This window comes from Mustela erminea, chromosome 18 (assembly GCF_009829155.1).
Source record: "Mustela erminea isolate mMusErm1 chromosome 18, mMusErm1.Pri, whole genome shotgun sequence".
NCBI classification, from domain to species: domain Eukaryota; kingdom Metazoa; phylum Chordata; class Mammalia; order Carnivora; family Mustelidae; genus Mustela; species Mustela erminea.
Window position 1 is genome coordinate 30101813 of NC_045631.1, and position 20049 is coordinate 30121861.

Sequence of the window (20049 nt, forward strand, 5' to 3'; positions counted from 1 at the left end):
ATTTCATTTTGAAAACGCTCTTATCAAGGATTTAGGGTGAAAGATAAAAATCAGCCCAGTAAATCATCATAAAGGAGTGTGGTGTGAGGCCTAGTATTTTACAAATCAAAACAGTTAGCAGAATGAAAAGGCAAGGACAGGAAAACAAAGTAAGTTTAAGCATCCTCTGAAAGGGGGCGGGGATCAGAGGCCAAATGAAACAGAGAGATCACCTTTCAGATTTCCAAGCCCCTTTGCTAACGGGCTTGGCATATTGGCTAAGAACTGCAACAACAATCCAATTTCCACTTTAAAACAGGAGGTTTTTTTAGAAGGCATATATATTGTCAAACCATTACACGCACTTAACTAAAGGGCTTTCATCGAAGTCATCTGACCTGCAAGCATGTGTTGCTAATATCACTGCTTTATTATTTATCAAATCAATTTCTTCATGGAATGACTAATAAGGCAGACACAGCTGCTCTCCTCTTCCCACCCAGCTGCTACCGCCCAGGCAGCAGCAAGATTTGCTAGGCTACCTGCGGTTTCTACACCCCCAACCCCCATTTTGATAAAGAAACTTACCAAAAGAAGAAAAAAAAAGAAAAGGGTTGGGGGGAAGAAGGGTTGGACCCAGGAGGTGCCTATTTAGGATTCAGGCCACTTTGGGGAAGCCGTTTATACCACCCAGGAAAAGTTCAGACGGCTAATTGACCAGACTAGGGCACCAGTCTTTGTTTTAGCAAGGGATGTTATTAATCCCATCATAAAGGAATCGCCTAAAATAAAGTAAAAATACATACGGGCACCTACTTTCCTGTTTTGATCCTTTGTAACATCTTTCATTTCAGCTTTTTCTTTTTATTTTAAAGATTTTATTTATTTGACAAAGAGAGGGAAGGGAGCAAGCAAAAGCACAGGGAATGGCAGGCCAAGAGAGAAGCAAGCTCCCAACTCATCAAGGAGGCGGATGTGGGTGGGGCTCGATCCCACAACCTGGAATCCTGACCTGAGCTGAAGGCAGCCACTTAACTGACTGAGCCACCCAAGTGCCACAATTCCAGCATTTTTAAAACCAAGGGCCAGAGCCCATTCACATATGCACCATCCCCCACCCCCACCCCACAACATGCACAAAGTTCCCCCTTCAAAGTTCCCTTTCCCATTCAAAGTACACCCTTAAAATGGCAACCCCCTAAAAACAGAGTCATTAGGACATTCGTTCTAACTTTTTATTCTGACTTTTTAATCTAAGTTCACCAATCTCTTTGGAAGCCTCCCTGAAAATTCATAATAAATAAGAATGTGCAATTCGGGGTGACCTGGGTGGCTCAGTGGGTTAAAGCCTCTGCTTTCGGCTTGGGTCATGATCCCAGGATCCTGGAATTGAGCCCCACATCAGGCTCTCTGCTCAGCGGGGAGCCTGCTTCCTCCTCTCTCTCTGCCTGCCTCTCAGCCTACTTGTGATCTCTGTCAAATAAATAAAATCTTTAAAAAAAATTTAAAAAAATGTGTAATTGAGTGACTTCCCATCTGCCAAGGAATGATTCCATTGTCCATGAAAAGCTAGAGTTCTACAAATATGCGATGGGAAATTATTAGGTATTGTGGATACACATTCCTGTCGTAAAACAGGATCAGTACTATGGGCAAAGTACAAAGCTCCTTTTGTAAATCTTACCCATTTTTTAGAAAGGTAAGACAGCATGGGGGAGGGAGCAAATTAAACCATAATTTTCAGGCAATGGTTCCTTATTGTCACTCAGAAAAATTGCCAGGTGTTTCCAGAGTAGTTTATACATAAATATACTAGCTGAATCAGGAAATTTTCCCAGGGCAAATGAATCAACTTAATTAAAAGAAGACGAAGATGCCAAGCCTAGTGATTTGGGAAGTGGGGAGGAAATTCAGAGATCTAAGGACACACCTTTCTACCTGGCCTTCGAGAGTGAAGCACATACGTGTTTTAAATCCTGGTGTAGACACTGGCTGAAGTAGAGCTACCTGCTGGCCCACCAGGCATCATGGGTTAGGGGAAGGAATGCAGGTTTTTTTTTTTAATTGGACCAATATTTTCCATCTTTCTTCCAGGTCACCTGTAAAAGGCAACTACAACCCCACCAAGAGCTTTTTTTTTTTTTTCACTTTTAAGAAAGACACTCCCCCACCCAATACACCACAGTTAGTTTGCTGGGTAATTGTTCCTCCTCAGTGTTCCCGAACGTTCCATCTTCAGGTTAAGTCTTTACCAAAGCTCTCTCCCGAAAACACCTGCAGTTCTTACACTCTCCTCCAGACAAGACCACTGCACCTCCCTTTTATGAGCGTTAAGTCTCGGGAAGGGGGAAGGTACAGAACAGAGGGAGTGGAGATGAACCTCTGTTTTCAGGCAAACGAGAGCAGGGACCACAGCAAGGAGGGCCTGCCCATTTTCCAAGCACTCTCCTGTCCTGTGTATTAAGACCGTTTGCCGAATACTGGGGATATAATGGGTGGGAGATGGGGAAGACACAGATAAGAATCAAATAAATAATAATACAATCACTGACCACTGAGAAATGCCATGCGGGAAAAGGACAAGCAACTGGGAGCTCAGGAGACTGACGGAGCTGACCCAGTCTGGGGGTTTAGAGAAGATTTCCCTGGGAAAAGGGTACTTAAGACTCCTTCTGAAAGGTGAGTAAGAACTGGCTGGAAGTGGGAGACAGACTATTCTTTGCAGCCCGAGGAACAGCGTGTGAGGGCGGCCCTGTTAAGGCAGTGCGCAGGAGGTCAGTGGGGCTGCAGCAACCCCGGTGTCGGGGGAGGCTGGACAGGACAAAAGCACTGGGCAGCAAAGCCTCTGTAGACCAGCGTCCCCATCTTACGCCTTATCCTACCAACGACAGGAAGCCAGCAACGTATTTTCGGTAGGACGGTAGCTTGATTCCTAACTGGCACAACAGAACGGCAATTATTCCCATCTCCCCCTGCCCACATCACCGTTGGCCATGCATGCGACCTGGTCAGTGGCCCTGCCTCAGTGAACTTAAAAGCTGGACGGCCCTCGGAGAGCGTCTGACCCAGGGCCTCCCAGCCCTAACTGCACACCAGCTTCAGCTGCAGAAGCACTGAACCACCTCCACGCCCCAACTCCAGCCTCGAGCCTCACTTAATTTATCTGGAGGTGGGCCCCAGGCAGCAGTCAGGCTTAAGGACTCCCCAGGTGATTCTAATATGCAACCAGGATTGAAAACCGCTGATACAGTCCGAAACCTCGGACATGACAGCCATCACTCATCATACGGGCCTCTTAGAGCAGCTGGGCTGTGGGATGCCCTAAGTCCGCACCCCCACCCCCGGTCTTCCCAGCCAACCCCATTTCTAAGTAGGGAAGCCAAAGTTAGTCATGAGGAGTCAAGCAGCTCTTAGGTTACGGGAAGAATCTAAGTTCCAATGAAAGGAACATAAGTGGGCGGGGAGAAATTTGGGGGAAGTTCTCTTCTTGACTTCACCACACAGACCAGAGCAGCATCGAAACCTATCGATGCTTCTCCCAAAGCAATGCTTCCGATGGTCTCCCCGGCTCCACCACCGTGCCCGCCGGGTGAACGCACAACAGCTGGGTGTGAGGCACAAGGGAGCCCAGGCTGGGTGAGAGATACACCGCACAGGGGCCACTGTTGCTTCTGTGTCTATTCTGGGCCCAGAATGGATGACGTCACCTCCAGCGGCAGAGGAAAGCGGGAGTCATGAATCATCCCTGAACCAGCCCAGCCTCTGAGATAATAAATCGGATGTCAGCATCGCGTCCTCCGCAGACCTGGGGCAGAGACGCCGGCTTTGCCTCGGCTGCCGGAACACAGGCACCGGCGCTGGAAACATCCAGACACGAGGCTGTGCTTTCAATGACTTCCTGATATCAAGACGGGGAGGCGAGTTGAGGAAGAAATTTCCAATTTGTAGGGAGCGCTTGAAGGTGCCCATCTTTGACCACTGGAAAATCACGGCAGGTGTTTTAAGTACTGCCGGCCTTGCCAGCGATACCCGCGGGTTAAGAGAGTCGTGTCCATGTGGGGTCCCAGACTGTGGCGCCCACTCTCGTCCTGCGACCAGAGACCTGTAGGTATCGCCATTTTGACCCTCGACTGCACTAATTCAGCTCAGAAACTCACTCTAGGATTGCATTTGGCCCACGTTCCCGCCTGGAAGGGTTTCTGGGACAACATAAAGAAATCAAGAAGTCTGTCTGGCAGGTTCTGAAGTTTAGTGTTGTCTCGCTGTGTTCTCTTTATTTTTTCGAGGGTGGAAGCTGCAGCAGGTACGTAAGGAGGATAGAGCGTGTGTCTCACGCAAGCTCTCCTGACTTCCCTCTCTCTTCCTCTTCTCTCCCTAGGCAGCCGAACTGAGTGAACCAAGCTGGAAACACCCACCTAACGAGCGGTTTGCCTTCTTGAGAGAGCTGGGGGGTGGGTCTGACAATGCCCCAGTGTACCTGGTGTATCCACCACTCTGAAGCATATTCTTTGGCTTCCAAAGAAATGACTGAGCTCTGAAGAGGACTAAATTAAAAATGAAATCTCAGAATTCTTTGAGTGTTTCTACTGAAAAATACATGTAACACCTGAAGGTCAATTTCACGTCTTTGACTAAGTTCAACCTGGGAAAGTCACGAACTCTGTCAGGATTTGGGGGCCATGGTCTCAGATTTCCCCTGTGCTCAGCTTTGCCGCGGGAGCAGCATGACATGACGGGGACGCACCACGAATGAGGCCAGCCTGCCATGGACACGTGGCCCGGAAAGAGGCACCTGTCCTGCCGAGAGTGCTGCTCCATCCTCTGCATGTTCCCCAGGGCGGCTCTAACAGCTTGCCACATACTGGGGGTGCTAAAAACAACAGGAAGTTGAGTGTCTCACAGTTCTGGAAGCTGGAAGCCCGGCATCAAGGTGTTGGCAGGGCCACATTCTCCAGTGTTCCCATGAGCAAACCTGTCCTGAGCTCTTAGCTTGTGGCACTGCCAGCAATCCTGGGCTCACGGCTGTGTCACCGCCAGTCCTGCCCTCATGGTCCCATGACCTTCTCCCCCACGTGTCTGCCTTCACATGTCCTCCCTCTTAGAAGGACACCAGTCATAGGGGGTGAACCTGACCCAACATGGCCTCATCTTGATTACCTTTGTAAAGACCCTATTTCCAAGTAAGGTCATTCTGAGCTCAGAGGGGTTGAGACTCCCCCTTTGGGTGGGGGGGGGGATGCAATTCAACCCGCAGTACTCTCCCATCTTGGCCAACCTGACAGCATCTGCACGCAGCACTCTGGAATGTTAACATTTTCTCCAATCGGCAAGCCCTGGCCTTTCTCTGCCAAGCAACAGTAATGGTAGTAGTAGCAAAACAACGGGAGTTGTTAGAGTAATAAGGCTAACACTTAAAGATGGTCTCCTAAGTAGCAAATGTTTCACACAGATGAATTACCTCACTTACGCCTTCTGAGTCTGTGAGTTAATAACATTACCCATTTAACAGATGAGAAAACTGAGGGTCAGAGAAGCTTTCTAACTTGCCCAAGGTCACACAGTTGATTGGTCATAGTGCTGATATTTGAACCCAGCAGTGTGACATGAGACTGAAGCTCTCACCCCTTTGTCATATGGCCCAGACACCTCCCCACTTTTATTAACTGGGTACTTGCTGGGTCTTTTAAGCTATAAGCAAGAGGGACACAAGGGAGATTCTGTATTTGCCATATTATGTAAGGTTCCCACATATTTATTAATCACAACTTGGTTAGGAAAATGCTTTTAAAATTTTTTAACTTAAAAGTACTTTGAGGGGCACCTGGGTGGCTCAGTAGGTTAGGCGTCTGCCTTCAGCTTAGGTCCTAATCCCAGGGTCCTGGGATCCAGCCCCACGTTGGGCTCCCTACTCAGTGGGGAGTCTGCTTCTGCCTCTCCCGCTGCCCCTCTCCCTCACTTGTGCTCGCTTTCTCTCTCTCTCAAATAATTAAATAGTTAAAAAACACTTTAAACTTCTGGGAATGGAGGGTCTCCCATGTGACCTCTCTCCCCTCCTGCCTGAGATAAATTCAGGCAAACCATGTTTCTTTCCAGACCGGGACCAGGCTGCCTCTTCTATTAATAGCACATTGTCTGGGAGGAGCAGAAACTACTAAGAAAATCTTCATCTATCTCTCTGACTCTCTGTTTATGGAAAGAAAAAGGCAATTCCAAGGCAAAAGGATCCTAGGCTGCATTTAATCAAATGTTGTTTGAGATCAACCTGGTCCCTCTCCCTGGCAGGAGAGAAAACTCAGATGAGCAGGGGGCCCACACCTCATTCAACCAAGCATGAGACGCCGCCCCTTGTACCAGCCGGATCATTACAACCGAGTTCTAAAACATTTACACAGATGTCAGGAACAAGGCGGCGGTGACAACTGTTACTGTGTTAGGGAGCTGGGAGGAGGTGAATTTTTTTTCTTCTGAAAACTCTCTCTCATGTTGTTGTATCACTGCATTTACAATTCCAATTGGAATGAATTTTAAACGCTTACACTAAAAAAGTAAATGTTTGAACAGGTAATAAATGCACATGGTACAAAAATTCAAAAAGTAAACAGGTATACAATAAAATGTTTTTTTCTTATCTTTGTACCTCTGGGCATTTAATCCTCTTCCCCAGAAGTGAAGGCTCCTTTTTGTTTATGTATATTTGCATCTGGGAATCTATAGGCATGTGCAGAAAACATATTCAGGTGCTTGGGATGCCCGGGTGGCTCAGTCAGTTAAGCGTCTGCCTTCGGCTCGGGTCCTGATCCCAGGGTTCTGGGATCAAATCCCGTATCAGCAGGGAGCCTGCTTCTCCCTCTCCCTCTGCTGCTGCCCCTGCTTGTGCGCTTGCTTGGTCTCTCTCTCTCTCTGACAAAAAAATAAATAAAATCTTAAAAAACAACAATAACAACAACAACAAAACACATTCAGACGCTTACCGTGGCCAGGCCTCCAAGTCCCTTACATTTACTAACTGCCATAAGACTTAGGCTAACCCGTCATCCTTCCTATTTTACAAATGAGGAATCTGACTCCCAGAGAGGGTAAGTAACTTACCCAAGGTCACACAGCCATCATGTCGCAGAGCTCAGCTTCAAACACCAGCTGCCTGACTCTAGGGTGTGTGTTATTACCCCCTAGGCCATTCTAATGCTTTGTGACCAGGTCTGTGGGGACCCTTGCAGAAACAGACTAGGCACACCCAAGTGTATGTTTTGTGTGTGAAGGGGAGGGGAAGATTATTTTAAAGATTAGGGTCTTACAAATTCAAACATGGATTGGAGTTTCTTTGCCTCCAGCAGTCTTCCTGAAGGGGGAAAGAAAAGAAATGAGATGTGCTCATGCTGGGCACTTAACTGGTAAGGAGCAGGAGGCTTACCCTCACCAGGGAGCCAAACGGGGCTCAAAGCTCTCCAGTAAGATCACACCTGTGGGAATTGGGGACGGCCTGCAAAACTTAGGGTCTCGAAGGATACCGTGCCCACCCAGAGAGGCAGACGGCCCAGCGTGAGGCCTCTGCTTGGCGAGGCTTGGAACAAGCGCTGGAGTCTGGAGCGGCACAGCCACGGGGCTCCTTGGGGGTTGAACCCAGAGTCCCCAAGGCAGGTGGCCACCCTGGCTTCCAGTTCCCGGGCCCCCAGCAGCGCCGGGGTGCTGAGAAATGGGGTACTTTCTAAAAAGTCGCCACACCGAAGGCCCGTCTGCCTTCAGGCCCCCACGCCCTGCCCTCACCAAGATCTTCAAACCCATCGTGAGAGTCGGAGCCGGGCCTCTCTGGGAACAGGGCCCAACAAAAGCCTCATTGTCCTGCTCTACAAAACACCATTTCTGGGTCAGTGAAGTTGCTGACCCTGGGCCCACTCCCTTTCTGCTTCCATGGGCCACCGCCAGGAGGGAGGCAGGAAGACCTATTAGCTCACCACCCTTCTGGTGCCAGGGCGTTTATTCCAAAGGAAAGAAGTTTCAGATTTATACTTCAGCTCCAGAAAGCCCAGTCCATCCGGGGTGCCAGATCCCCCGGGCGACACAGGCTCCCTCTGGCACTGGGCGCCCTATGCCCCCCGGCCCCGTTGCTAGGGAGCCGAGGGCTTTGTCTTCCTCCGAGTCTATAAAGAAAAGCAGGTGAACAGAAACCAAGCTACTCTGTTGATTAATATCTCAAGAGACAGCGCCGGAATGGGCGCTTCCGGAACTTAGCGCAGGGGGAAAAAAAAAAATTAAAGCGCTTTCCTTGCTTTCCTGTCAGAAATAAAATTAAAGTCTCAGATCGATGTTGCCAGGGCTGGGGTATCTACGGGAATCTTTAATGGCCTCCTCTGCATGTTCTCAAATGCACATTCCCCTTCAACCCTGCCCTTTTAATTGGTTATTTGCGAGGTCATGTTTGCACCAATTTCTCGGGAAAGCTAATGGTGTTTATTTAAGGAGAAAATAAATGTGCAGACAGCTCCGGGGTTTGGTCTCTGAGAGATGGCTCAGGCTGGGGGCCGTGGCTCTGTACCCTCCCCCCTCCCCTCCCCCCTCCTTGCTGCATATCCCTGATAGACCGGATGAGGTCCTGAGATGGCTCAGGTGACAGGTCAGGCCTTGAGGGAAATGTGCTATTGGCTGGGGGGGGGGGATGGGGGTGGGGGGAGAGTACAAAGTAGCACAGCCCTGGAGCAAGGCCCTACAAGGAGTGAAGAAGCTGGATTGCACCCCTCATGCTGGGCACGTACAAGCCTGCCCACCCCCCGTTATACAGCCCTGGCTTTAGAATGAGACCGGCTAGGAGGCCAGCACCCCGGGCTCCGAGCATCTGGCGCAGAGAGGTGCGTGGAGGTCCATTTACAGCACTACAGGACTTGGCAGTTCTCCCCCATTCTAACTGAAGCGTGACCAACTTCGAGAATGCGCGGAAGTGTTTTCCAATGGAATCTCTCCAAGTACCCAAAGGCAGCAATTAACATCCACGTCACTGCCAGTCGCCCTCGCCCTGCTCCCTACGTCCCTTCACCCCCAGGGGTGGTCGGGAGAGGACATAATCATATTGAGTTGCTACCCCATTCTGAGCACTCTCTCCAAGCATCCTGGTTTATCCATATCCTTCCTAAGCAGTTGTCCCACACTAATACCGTCCGTTGTGGAAAGAGAAGATGATCACCCGATGCGATCAAGACCCTTCGCTTGCATTAAAGAGCCCGAGTGGCATGCTTGGTGGCCACGCCATTCTACAGACTGAACTGAAAGTTCTGTGTGGTCAAATCCCTTGGCTGGGGTGCGTGGCTTCTAAAAGACCGCCGGCAGGTACAGAAATGCAATCAGTACTAATCATGATGAAGTTACTGCTTTAACCCCTCGATACATCTTGGACTTGGGGTAGCACTTGACAGGTGCCCACTGCCATCGACAGTGTGCCCAGGGGACAAGAGGCAGCTCTGGGAGGCGGGGACCATGCAAAGGCATGACTATACCAGCCGGACTCCAGGTGTCCTCACCAGCTGTGATTCCAGGAATTTCTGCCGCCCTTCCTACCCCACCCAACAACCCTCTCCAGCCCAGAGGGACTTCTTCCTCCATCCCACAGAGTCCCACCTACCGGCTGTAGAGTTCAAATCTTCTTCTTCAGGTAAGGTCAGAATGCTAGACTCTCATTAGGAAAAACACACACGTACATTATCTTTGACCTCCCATACCTACAGAAGAAGCCATGCTTTTCCATTTTTCATTTAGTTTCAGCCTTTGTGGAACTCCTTTTACATTCTGCACCCCACCCCCGCCAGCTTTGGGGAGTAGGCACCAATAAACAAATAATTACAGGGCAATCACGAACCATGTCTAGCATACATAAAACAGTCAGTCTGGACGTCAGAGGTCAATTTCAAAAGTAGGTGTCTGGCAGGTAGTCAGGACATTTAGGGCTGTTTTTCCTCCTTTGAAAAGCATTATCTTCTAGCACAGTTTCAGTGACATCTTACTGGCACCACTTTAATAAATAAACTGATGACCCAAATTATGGAGACCTTCAACTTTAGCCAACTGCTTTTTGGGACAGAGTTGCCGGGCAAGCCTTGAGGGAGAAGCAGAGCGCCATCAGCCCCACTGCCTGGAGGTGAGCCTGTGGAAAGCCTCTCCCTTGGCCACACGGGCCCAGCGGGTGCCCTTCTGGCCTCACAGCTCCTGGTAGGGCACAGCCACCCTGGCAAAGGACCCTCCATGTAGGGAGCCTGCTGGTGACGGTGCCCTCGGGAGTTGGGGGGGTGGTTCATGAAACCACCTGGGCTGCCGTCAGTACTGCAGAACCCCTGGCCCTCTCCATGGCCATGAGCATGGCACTGAACAGGAAGCCCTTAACAGCACTGAGAGGAGTCCTTGTCACTCTGAGCTTGACCATCCTCTCTCAGTGTCTCTGTCCCTTTGCCTCTAGCAACATTCTGGAGCAAACAGACCTGCTGGGGAACGGGAAGCCATGGGGGGTGAGAAGGCCTGGCTCCAAGTCTCTCCTCTATACTCACTCCCTCTCCAGTAGACCCTCACCAGGCTTGACTCATTTTCCCCTGGGCTCCCAACCACACAGCCCTCCCTTGATGGGCCAGATGTGGAGGGATCAGCAATGCCGGGCTTATGAATCTAGAGGCCTGGGGTCAGAGAGAGAGACAGCCGAGGCTCCCGTGGAATGACACTCACAGTGGGGGCTTCCTTCCCTGATGAGGAGGTGAACACGAGATGTATTTCCGCTACCCACATCCCCACTTTCCTCCACTCTCTCAACCAGGGCTGACGCAGGGACAGTGGAGACAGATCCAAACCAGGCCACCCTTCCTCCCTCCTTCCAGCTCACCCTTCTGCCTCCCAGAGCGCCTGTTGGACAGGACGGAACTTTGTGTATCTTCCCTCCAGCCCCTCCTGACCAGCCCCACTCTGGGATCAATACCTAATGCTGCATTGAAGATCTTATCTGCGTTTTGCAAGGGTAAAGCAACAAACTTTCCCCCAATGATTAAATCCTTTGATGATCAGCCCAATATTTTTCAGACCACCTCTAACAGCTTTTAGAGAGCAAATGAAATGACTGAGAAAATGGGAAAGCCACCTTCTTTGTTGCCCCTTGGGCACAATAAATCTCACGGAAGCTTTTATCAGCCGCTTAGCTCCTACCTGGCTGCAGGAACCTGCTAAGTGGCCCTCCAAAACGCTACATGCCTCAGTTTCTCTGTCTGAAATGGAGGTGCATCACAGTCCAGCAAGAAGGGAAGGTGGAAAAGGACCATAACAAGGAGGTGCTCAAGAGTTAAAAGTCACCGAATCCCCTGCTTTACACCACTGCGTTGGGGCACCCGGGGTCTCAGTCAGTTAAGCAACCGCCTTCAGCTCAGGTCATGATCTCCAGGTCCTGGGATTGGGCCCCACATCAGGGTCCCTACCTACTCAGTGGGGAGTCTGCGCTCCCTCTCCCTCCACCACTCCCCCTGCTTGTGCGCTCCTGCTGTCAAATAAATAAAATCTTAAAAATAAATAAATAAATAAAAATAAACCACTGCCTTGCAGCGGGCTTGCGGAGCAGCTGAGAGCAGGGGCTCCGGGTCAAATAGGCGGGGTTTATATGCAACTAGGGACTCTGGGCAGCTGGGTCCACCTCTGACCTTCCTAAAGATTCAACAGCACATGCAGGTGCAGCACGGGGTACAGAATGGCTCAGGAAGCACTGGCTGTTTCCACCAAGAATGTTAACGTGGCCTGGGGAACACAAAACTCACTGTACCAATTACAGATCCCCAGATTCCGCCCCCCTTCAGGATATCTGCCCAGAGTGCTCTCGGAGGACGGCTCCCAGCTGTCCCTTCATTCCAGTATGTCCTCAGGGCAAGCCCAAACTCACATGTGCTTCCCAGGGTGGGCCGCACCCTGTGAGGGATCAACATCAGGGGAAAGGTCAGCCCTATAACCCCGACTGGGGCCAGCCCTAGCTTCAGGATTCCCAGGGCCTCTCAGATCAGCTTCTCCCTCCGCCCATATGCTGGGGACCCAAGACAACCTCTCACCTCCCTCCCCTAGCTAAAAAATCAAAATGAGAAAGGACTTAACCTTGGACACTCTCTCCATGAAAAGGCTAAAAAGCCAGAACCCTACGTCAGAGATCCTGGAGCTTCTCAAGCCCAGCTCCCCCACTCCGCAGAGGACAGACCTGAGGTGTCAGAGTGGGTAGGAAATGTGTCCCGGCCAGGCGTCAGGGAGCAGTAGGCCCTGGAGGGAGGTCTGCTCTAGGCGGAGGGGAGGGGAGACTGCACACAGCTGTGGGAGTCCCAGGCTGAACCACCTCCCTCTTGCTTCCATGGGGAGGACGTACATCCTGGGAGGGCTCATTGTCTCCTGTTCCCCTGGACTCTTTCCCAGGGTGCAAGTGAGCTCCAAGTACAAATGTAACACGGGAAGAAAGACGGGCTGTCGCTTCTGTGAACAGATGTAACTGAGGGCCACACTGTCCCTACGGAACCATCGGGGAGGACAGGGGTGGGGCGTCGCCACTGTGGCGTGAGAGGACACTCAGCCCTGACTTCTGGCTCACGCTGGCAAGAGAACTGGGAGTGGGTTCTGTGAGCCCAGCAGACTGGACTCCCAGAATGCCAGGCCAAACGGTTGCAGCCTTCCCGGATGACGGCGGTCCCAGCTCCAAGGGCACACGGGTGGTTTCCAGAAGGCCTGGGTCCGGGCTGCCCCACAGCGCTGTGCTCAGAGCTGGGTGGGACGGTGCCGGGCAAGCGTGGGGACCGCACTGAGGGTTAATGCTGGGCACCTCCTTAAGAAGAAAGCCGACAGCCCTGCCAGCGGGAGAGGTGTCCTTAACTTCTGCCACTGCAGCACTTTCTTCTTGATAAGATAATGGGAAACAGGAAGCTGAGGAGGTGAAGGGAAGGTTGGGGCAAGGTGGCTGCGGGAGGATTTTCTTTCTTGTGCTTATCACCTGATTCCAAATGCACATTCCAGCAGGCCACGGATGGGGCCCACTGTTCCATATGTAGGATTTGTGCTTCTGTGGTGACAGGGTCCTCAGTTGTTGCTGTTGGGTTTTTTAAAAATTCTTTCCCCTCCTAAATGCTCTGAACCACTTAAGCACTACCCCAGCATCAGAATCCAGTTCAAATAAAAATGCTCAGGTATTTAGAGGGGCTGGAAAGTGGGGTGGGGTGGGGGAGCTCCTCCCTACACAGAAGGAACACCAGGGAAAAAGTGTCTGTACAGGAGGAAAGAGGAAGCAGGACGTCAGGGCCTCCTTGCTGAAACTTCTTGGCACACCTTACCTCTTGCCTTGTCTCCCCCACCACCAGTGGGACCCCCCCCACACCCCTCCCGGGGTTCATCGACATAGGACAGCTCTGAGGGTAGGCGGCCTGTGAGGTCGGACCCAGCCCCACGCTCAGAAGGAGTTAAACTCACGCTCTGAGTTTAACACTTGGCTGTCACCTTGCAACATTTTTTTTTTTTTTAAAGATTTTATTTATTTATTTGACAGAGAGAGAGAGAGATCACAAGTAGGCAGAGAGAGAAGGTGAAGCAGGCTCCTCGCCGAGCAGAGAGCCCGATGTGGGGCTCCATCCCAGGACCCCGAGATCATGACCCGAGCTGAAGGCAGAGGCCTTAACCCACTGAGCCACCCAGGCGCCCCTCACCTTGCAATTCTTAATAATTTTTTACTAAGAGGCCCCCACCTTTCCTCTTGTTCTGGCCCCATGAATTATTCAAGTCCTATACCCACGACAGGAGTCCTCCCCCTGGTAACTGGCTGGGGGCAGGACGGAGCACACACAGGGGGCTGCACCCAGCCTCCTTCCTGCCAGTGCCCCCCAGAAGTCCTGATGTGGGAGGGAGAGCACTGCCGTCCCTGGAGCCACTCTGAGCACGGGGCCAGGAGAGGGACCTCCCTCCACCTCGAGGCAGGAGTCAGGGAGGGACCCTGCCCCATCACCACACCCAGGGCCCTAGAGGAAGGGAAGAGGTGCCACCCATAGCCAGAGGCCTTTGGGTCAGAAATGTGGGAGAGCTTCCTTCCGCACCGCCTCTGGGGCTATGCCCCGGGTGCCCAATACCCTCAGCAGGAACCCGCCTGTGTCTGTTACTAGCCGAATACAGTGGCATGGAGTCACCAGCCCCGGGGATGGGGGGCAGATGACACGCCTCCTTCCAGGCACTGCCGTGAGGACTGCTTGAGATAACTTCTCAGCCCCTCCCAACACAGGGCCTGACCGGAAGCGGATCAGAAAGCCCTTTATCGGTGGATATTCAAAAAAAGAGTGATAAAGGCTGCTGCCACAAGGCCACTGGGGAATCTTCTGGGAACAGGAATTCTAGCACTGACCACCACAGCTGCACTCAGAGGGGCCTCGCCCACCCTGATAATAAGTAGATAAAAACATACTTTTTTTTTTTTTTTTGAAAACACTCTTCTTAACAAGTCCATCCCCACGTGGAGACCACAGAGGAGTGGAATTTGAAAACAGCAGTCCTAGGGATGAGCCCCTGCTCTGACCTGGGGGGTGTCCCTTACCCCCTCGAAGCTTCCATCACCTCAGGCCCAACACTGCCAAGACACTGAAAACAATAATGGTAAGAGCTAAACCCAGGAGCCGCTGGCGTGGGCGGCACTAGACTCTCCCAACAACCCTACGGGAAGTACGCCTATTATCCCCATTTCACAGATGCATAAACTGAGATCCACAAGATAAAGACGTTAAGGGATTCTCCCAAAGTCACGGGGCTGCTGTGAAGATTAGATCAGATAATGCGCAGGGAAGCAGGGCTGGGACACCCCCTCCCCGACCCTGTAAGGATGATGGCGGAGAATAATCGGGAATTGACCCTCTCTGCCCACCCCCTCCCTTTGCTCTCTGGCTCTCAGGGTGCTGAGCAACTCATTAGACCAAGCAATCATTACCCCTGTAAGCTCTTCTTTTCTTCCCTCTCCTTGCCCTACTCCTCCTCCTCTACCCATCCCTTCCCAACACCGTACACAGTCAGTGCTCCAGTTTCCCACCCAGTTTTCCATTCTCCTCTCAGAGGACGCTGTTGACGGATGCCCAGGAAGCCAGACTGCCAGGCACACTCAGGACAGCCCCTCCTCCATCTCCCCCCACCCCCTTCCTCTTTCGCTCAGCCTGCCTGCTCCCACCAGCAGAGACAGATAGACAGAGCTCGGTAACTGCTTCTAATCACAGGTGACAGCAAGAATGTAAACAACACAAGAAACATCTAAATGCAATCCAAGTGGCAAGGAAATACCGCTCACTCTGGCTCCTCTCAAGAACGCTGCTTCCTGCCTCCTCCCTTTCGTGGCTCTGCTCATTAGCACCCGGTTCATAGGAGCCCCAGAAACCAGGAGCTTCCGGAGAACAGGAGATGGAACGCCAAGTCTTAACCTTGGACTCTACTACCTCTGGGAGGATTTTCTAGATTCGTCCAATTTTCTATTTAAAGCAATAATTTCAACATGTTCCTTTCTTGGGGAGGGGAGGTATGGAGGTCAGAAACCCCTCCGACAATCTGTTCAAAGCAAGAATGTCTCCCAAGGACAGCACAAACTTAATACATTTTGTGCATCATTTCAGGGGTTCACAGACCCCCAAGTTGAGACCTATTTTCTAAAATAGGTGGGTAGGACAGGAAGAACACAGGAGAAAAAAGGAGTAAGTGTGGAGCCTTCTAAACATTCCAGACGTGTACACAGGTGCTGCCGAGTCTACAAGCCCCATACACATCGAATAAACCTACAACAAGGGCATTATTTTTTTTCTTTTCTCACTCTTCAGACTGACAGTGTGCTTCTAAACCACCTCCTTCAATGCAAACTGAAAGGTCAGCTGAGTAATTGCCATGAATAATTTCCACTTGGATCGCTGAGTGCTCAAGCTAAGACTAAGAAAGCCAGGATCAGAAAGGGACATCGGAACATGGGTTGGGCGTGGCTGATTTTTTAACTGTCAGAGGGTCTGGACTCTTTGTGCTGTGGTGACCCCCCCATGATGAATACAGATGTTCAACAGCTGCACAGATAACCAGCAGAAGGGGCCACCTTCTTCTGCAGGGGCTCTTACCTCTGTGCCTGTTGGTCGTCTTATCAAACATCAGCATTGCGTCCTCCACCTGCAAAACAAACCAAAGGGAGGGTGCTTTAGGAATTTTGAAGAGACATACGAAATGCTATAGGCTGCTGGGGGAGGGTGGTTTCTATGGTCAAAGTCATGGGTACTCATGAAAATTTATTTGAAAACAAAGAAAAAAAAAATCACCGTCTTTCTGCCTAGAACAACTGCAGTTAACAACTGATATACTTCCCTTTAGTTTTGGCCTTAAAAAAGAAAAAAACCTTATGCCTATTTTAATATAGCTTAAATCATATTGTATCTGGAATTCCCCCCCCCTTTTTAATATGATATTACAATACTGCAGGGGCACCCGGGTGGCTCAGTCTGTTAAGCGTCTGCCTTTGGCTCAGGTCATGATCCCAGAGTCCTGGAATCACGTCCTGCATTGGGATCCCTGCACTACAGGGAGCCTGCTTCTCCCTCTGCCTCCCTCTCTCTTTCTGTCTCTCATGAATAAATAAAATTATTAAAAAAAAAATACTACAATACTGCAAATAATTCCCAAATGACGATGTCATGAATATTATATATATAACATATATATAAATATATTTTATATTTATATTTTATATTTATTTTTATTTTATATTTATAAATATATTTTATATTTTACATTTACATCCGATTTCTCCACACACACACACACACACACATATATATATATGATCTGTCTTTTTCCCCCTATTTTAAACTATGGTTAAAAACATAATTAAAAAAAATTTTAAATTATAGTTAAAAACACATAACATAAAAATTGCCACCCTCCCTGTTCTTTCCTGTATAGTTCAGCGGTCCTAAGTACATTCACAGTGTTCAACTACCATCCCACCATTCATGTCTGGAACCCTTTTCATCTCGTAAAACTGAAACTCTACCCTATCAAAAATAATACTCCCCCATCCCCTTCACCCCCCCCCAGTCCCCGACACCCACCATCCCATCTGCTGTCTCTATGACTGTGACTGAGGTCTCCCCATCCCCCAAGGCAGACATTCCAAGACCCCCCCATGGTTGCCTGAAATTGCGGAGAGTACTCAACCCAGTACACACCCTGTTCCTTCTTGGACACACACACCTATGCTAAAGTTTCATTTGCAAACTGGGCACAGTAGGAGATCTGACAGTAGCAAGGCATAATAAAACAGAATAGTTACAACAATCTGCTATAATACAAGTTATGTGAATGTGGTCTTCCCCACATATCTGGTTGTAATGTTACTGACAAAGAGAGATGATAAAATGCTTAAGTGATGAGAAGACGTGAGGTGAATGACTCAGGCAAGTGACGCAGCCTTTGGCTGCTATAGACCGTCTGACGGAATCCACCGGAAGGAGGAGGGTCACCAGCATTAGGACCGCGGTGGACCACGGGGAACTGAAGCCATGAATGGGGGGAAGGGGGCCTATGGGATTTCACAGAAGTAGAATCACACAGTGTCTGTCTTTCTGTGACCAGCTTGTTCTGCTCAGCATCATGTCCTCGAGGTTCATCCATATTCCGCTGCACGTATAGACCACGTTTCGCTTATTCATTCATCCGGCGGCGGATACGCAGTTTGAGCTGTGGTGAATAAACATGAAAGTGCACATATCTCCTTGCGTCCCTGTTTTCGATTCTTTTGTGTATGAGACTGCTAGATCACATGGTAACTCTACTTTTAATTTTTGGAGGAACTGCCGTTCTGTTTTCCACAGTGGCTGCACCATTTTACATTCCCACCCAGAGTGCACAAAGGTTCCGATTTCTCCACATCCTGGCCAACACTTGTTATTTTCGGGTTTTTTTTTTGATAGTAGTCATCCTAGCGGGTGTGAGCTATTGTGAATACGATGGACTGCTGCATACTATTACTTACTTGGTTATCCTTCTGTGGATATTTAAACTTTTTCCAGTTCTACACAATGGAGATTTAATGTCTTGATTGCTATGGGCTGAACTGTGCCCACCACCCCCCAAACTTGGATGTTGGAGTCTTAATCCCTAGTATCTCAGAATGTGATTGTATTTGGAAATAGGATCTTTAAAGATGTTACGGAGTTAAAATGAGGTCCCTAGAATGGGCCCTGATCCAGTTCTGACTGGGGTCCTTATACACAGAGGGACTCTGGATCCGGTCAGGTATAGAGGGAAGACCATGTGAGGAGATAGGGAGAAGGTGGCTGCAAACGAAGGAGACAGAGTTCAGAAGAAACCAACCCTGCTCATCTTGGACTCAGTGTCCACAAGAGCGAACAAATAAATTTGTGTTGTTTGACCATCCAGTCTGTGGTCCTTGGTTAGGGCTCCCTCAGAAGAATACCGCACTCCTGCTAGGACCTTTGCAAACAGATCAAAGAGGAGAAAGCACCGAAGTCATCCTCCATCTCTCTTCCTCTTTCTCCCTCAGTCTTTCTAGGCATCCTGCAACCCTTCTGGATATTTCTAGCAATAAGATTTCAGGACCTACATTCAATTTCTAGGCAGATCTCAAGAACGTCACTATTACTGAACCTGAGTTGGCTTTGAATTCCACTCCTTGTACTTAGGATCCAATTCTTTATTCTTCAACAGAATACCCATCTTTAGTACAGGTATTGTCCCAGCCAGTCAGCTACTCATCCGGGGATGGTACTCGGTTTGGCCAGGTGAGAGCCGGGTCTCTTCATTCATTCTGTGCCCAAGATTGTGGATAAAACTACAACTCAACCCATGTGGTCCTGGACAAAGCCGCTAGCCAAAGGGCTCTGAGCTTGGAGCAATTTCAGTGGTCTCTGTGTGTGTGTGTGTGTGTGTGTGTGTGTGTGTGTGTGTGTGTGCATGCACGCGCCCTGGGGTTGGGAGGGACTGAGCACTGTTCATTGGAGCTCAAAGGTTCACAAATGAGTTTGGGGGCTTGCGCTAAGCCAGCTGAGAAATGGAATCATAGGCTATTCATTCTTCACTCCTCCCAGACTACAATCTCTGATGGAGGGGAAGACACTGGGCAAAGGCAATAAAACCAGGTTTAAAATGCTGCCTCCAGACAAATCAAATCTATTTTTCTAGATGCTATCAAATAGAACAGGGGGAAAGCAAAGTCAAGGTAAGAACGGAAGAGGGGGTAGGCAAGCCAGACGCAAACCTAGGGACTGGCCTAGCTTAAAAAATCCCTTCCGGAGTCAGGCCCCCCCCCGGTTGCTAAGCAACCGAGTCTGAACAAACAGGCTCCTGGGGCCTTCCCCTTCTGGTCCCCATTTCTAAAGTCAGTGACTGGGAGGAAAATGGCCTTGCATGGTGACTGCTTCGCCAGCAGGGAGCTCCTCTCTCTCGGCCGGGTACCAGGCTGAGGGGAGGAGGTAGGGTGGAGATGGGGTGCCTTCACCAGACCCTTCTGCAGCCAGGCAGGCTCCATGGTTCCCCAGCCCCGCCCCCGCCCAAGCACCTGCAGAGGCCACACACACCACAGCCGTCTGCGTGCACCACTCAAGCAAAACCAGCAGAAGATCAACTAGTTTGTTTGCACACAGAGCAGTCACACTCGAGCATATGGTCCCGCACACTCAGACCCCAGGGCCTCGATAAGAATTCCAATGCCTGTGGTGTGGGTGGGTGCGTGTCGCGCAGGTAAACGTGACATCTGTTTCACACCCATCTCCACATTTTCTAAGACGTTTGCCAAGTGCTTATTTAAAAATGCCTAACAGTAAGGAAAACAGCCTCCCTTCTGTGTTGGCCATGTTTTCGTATTGAAACCCAGATCAGATCTCCTTAGGAAATAAATATTTTGAATTTAAAAAAAAAAGTATATTCAATGCTCCCCCCCACCCCCACCCCTCAAGAGGGTGTAATTGGCTCTGTCTTTTCCTTCCAAAGTTTGGATGTTTTTCGCCGCTACACTCCCAACATTCGTTCCATCCTGGGGAGTGAGGGGGAGGATCTGTGTATGTTTTTTAGGGCAACCAT

At 50.0% G+C, this 20049-nt stretch overlaps 1 protein-coding gene across 7 annotated transcripts in view; it reads right to left on the reverse strand.

Annotated features, from left to right (window-relative positions):
- The window catches only part of MSI2 (musashi RNA binding protein 2), a 388920-nt gene that overhangs the window by 124573 nt on the left and 244298 nt on the right, over window positions 1–20049 (reverse strand). For all 7 annotated transcript variants that reach the window (XM_032320056.1, XM_032320055.1, XM_032320059.1 and 4 more), the window contains one exon: window positions 16077–16125. In XM_032320056.1, coding sequence (XP_032175947.1) covers window positions 16077–16125 — 49 coding nt within the window. The remainder of the gene's footprint in view (window positions 1–16076; window positions 16126–20049) is intronic.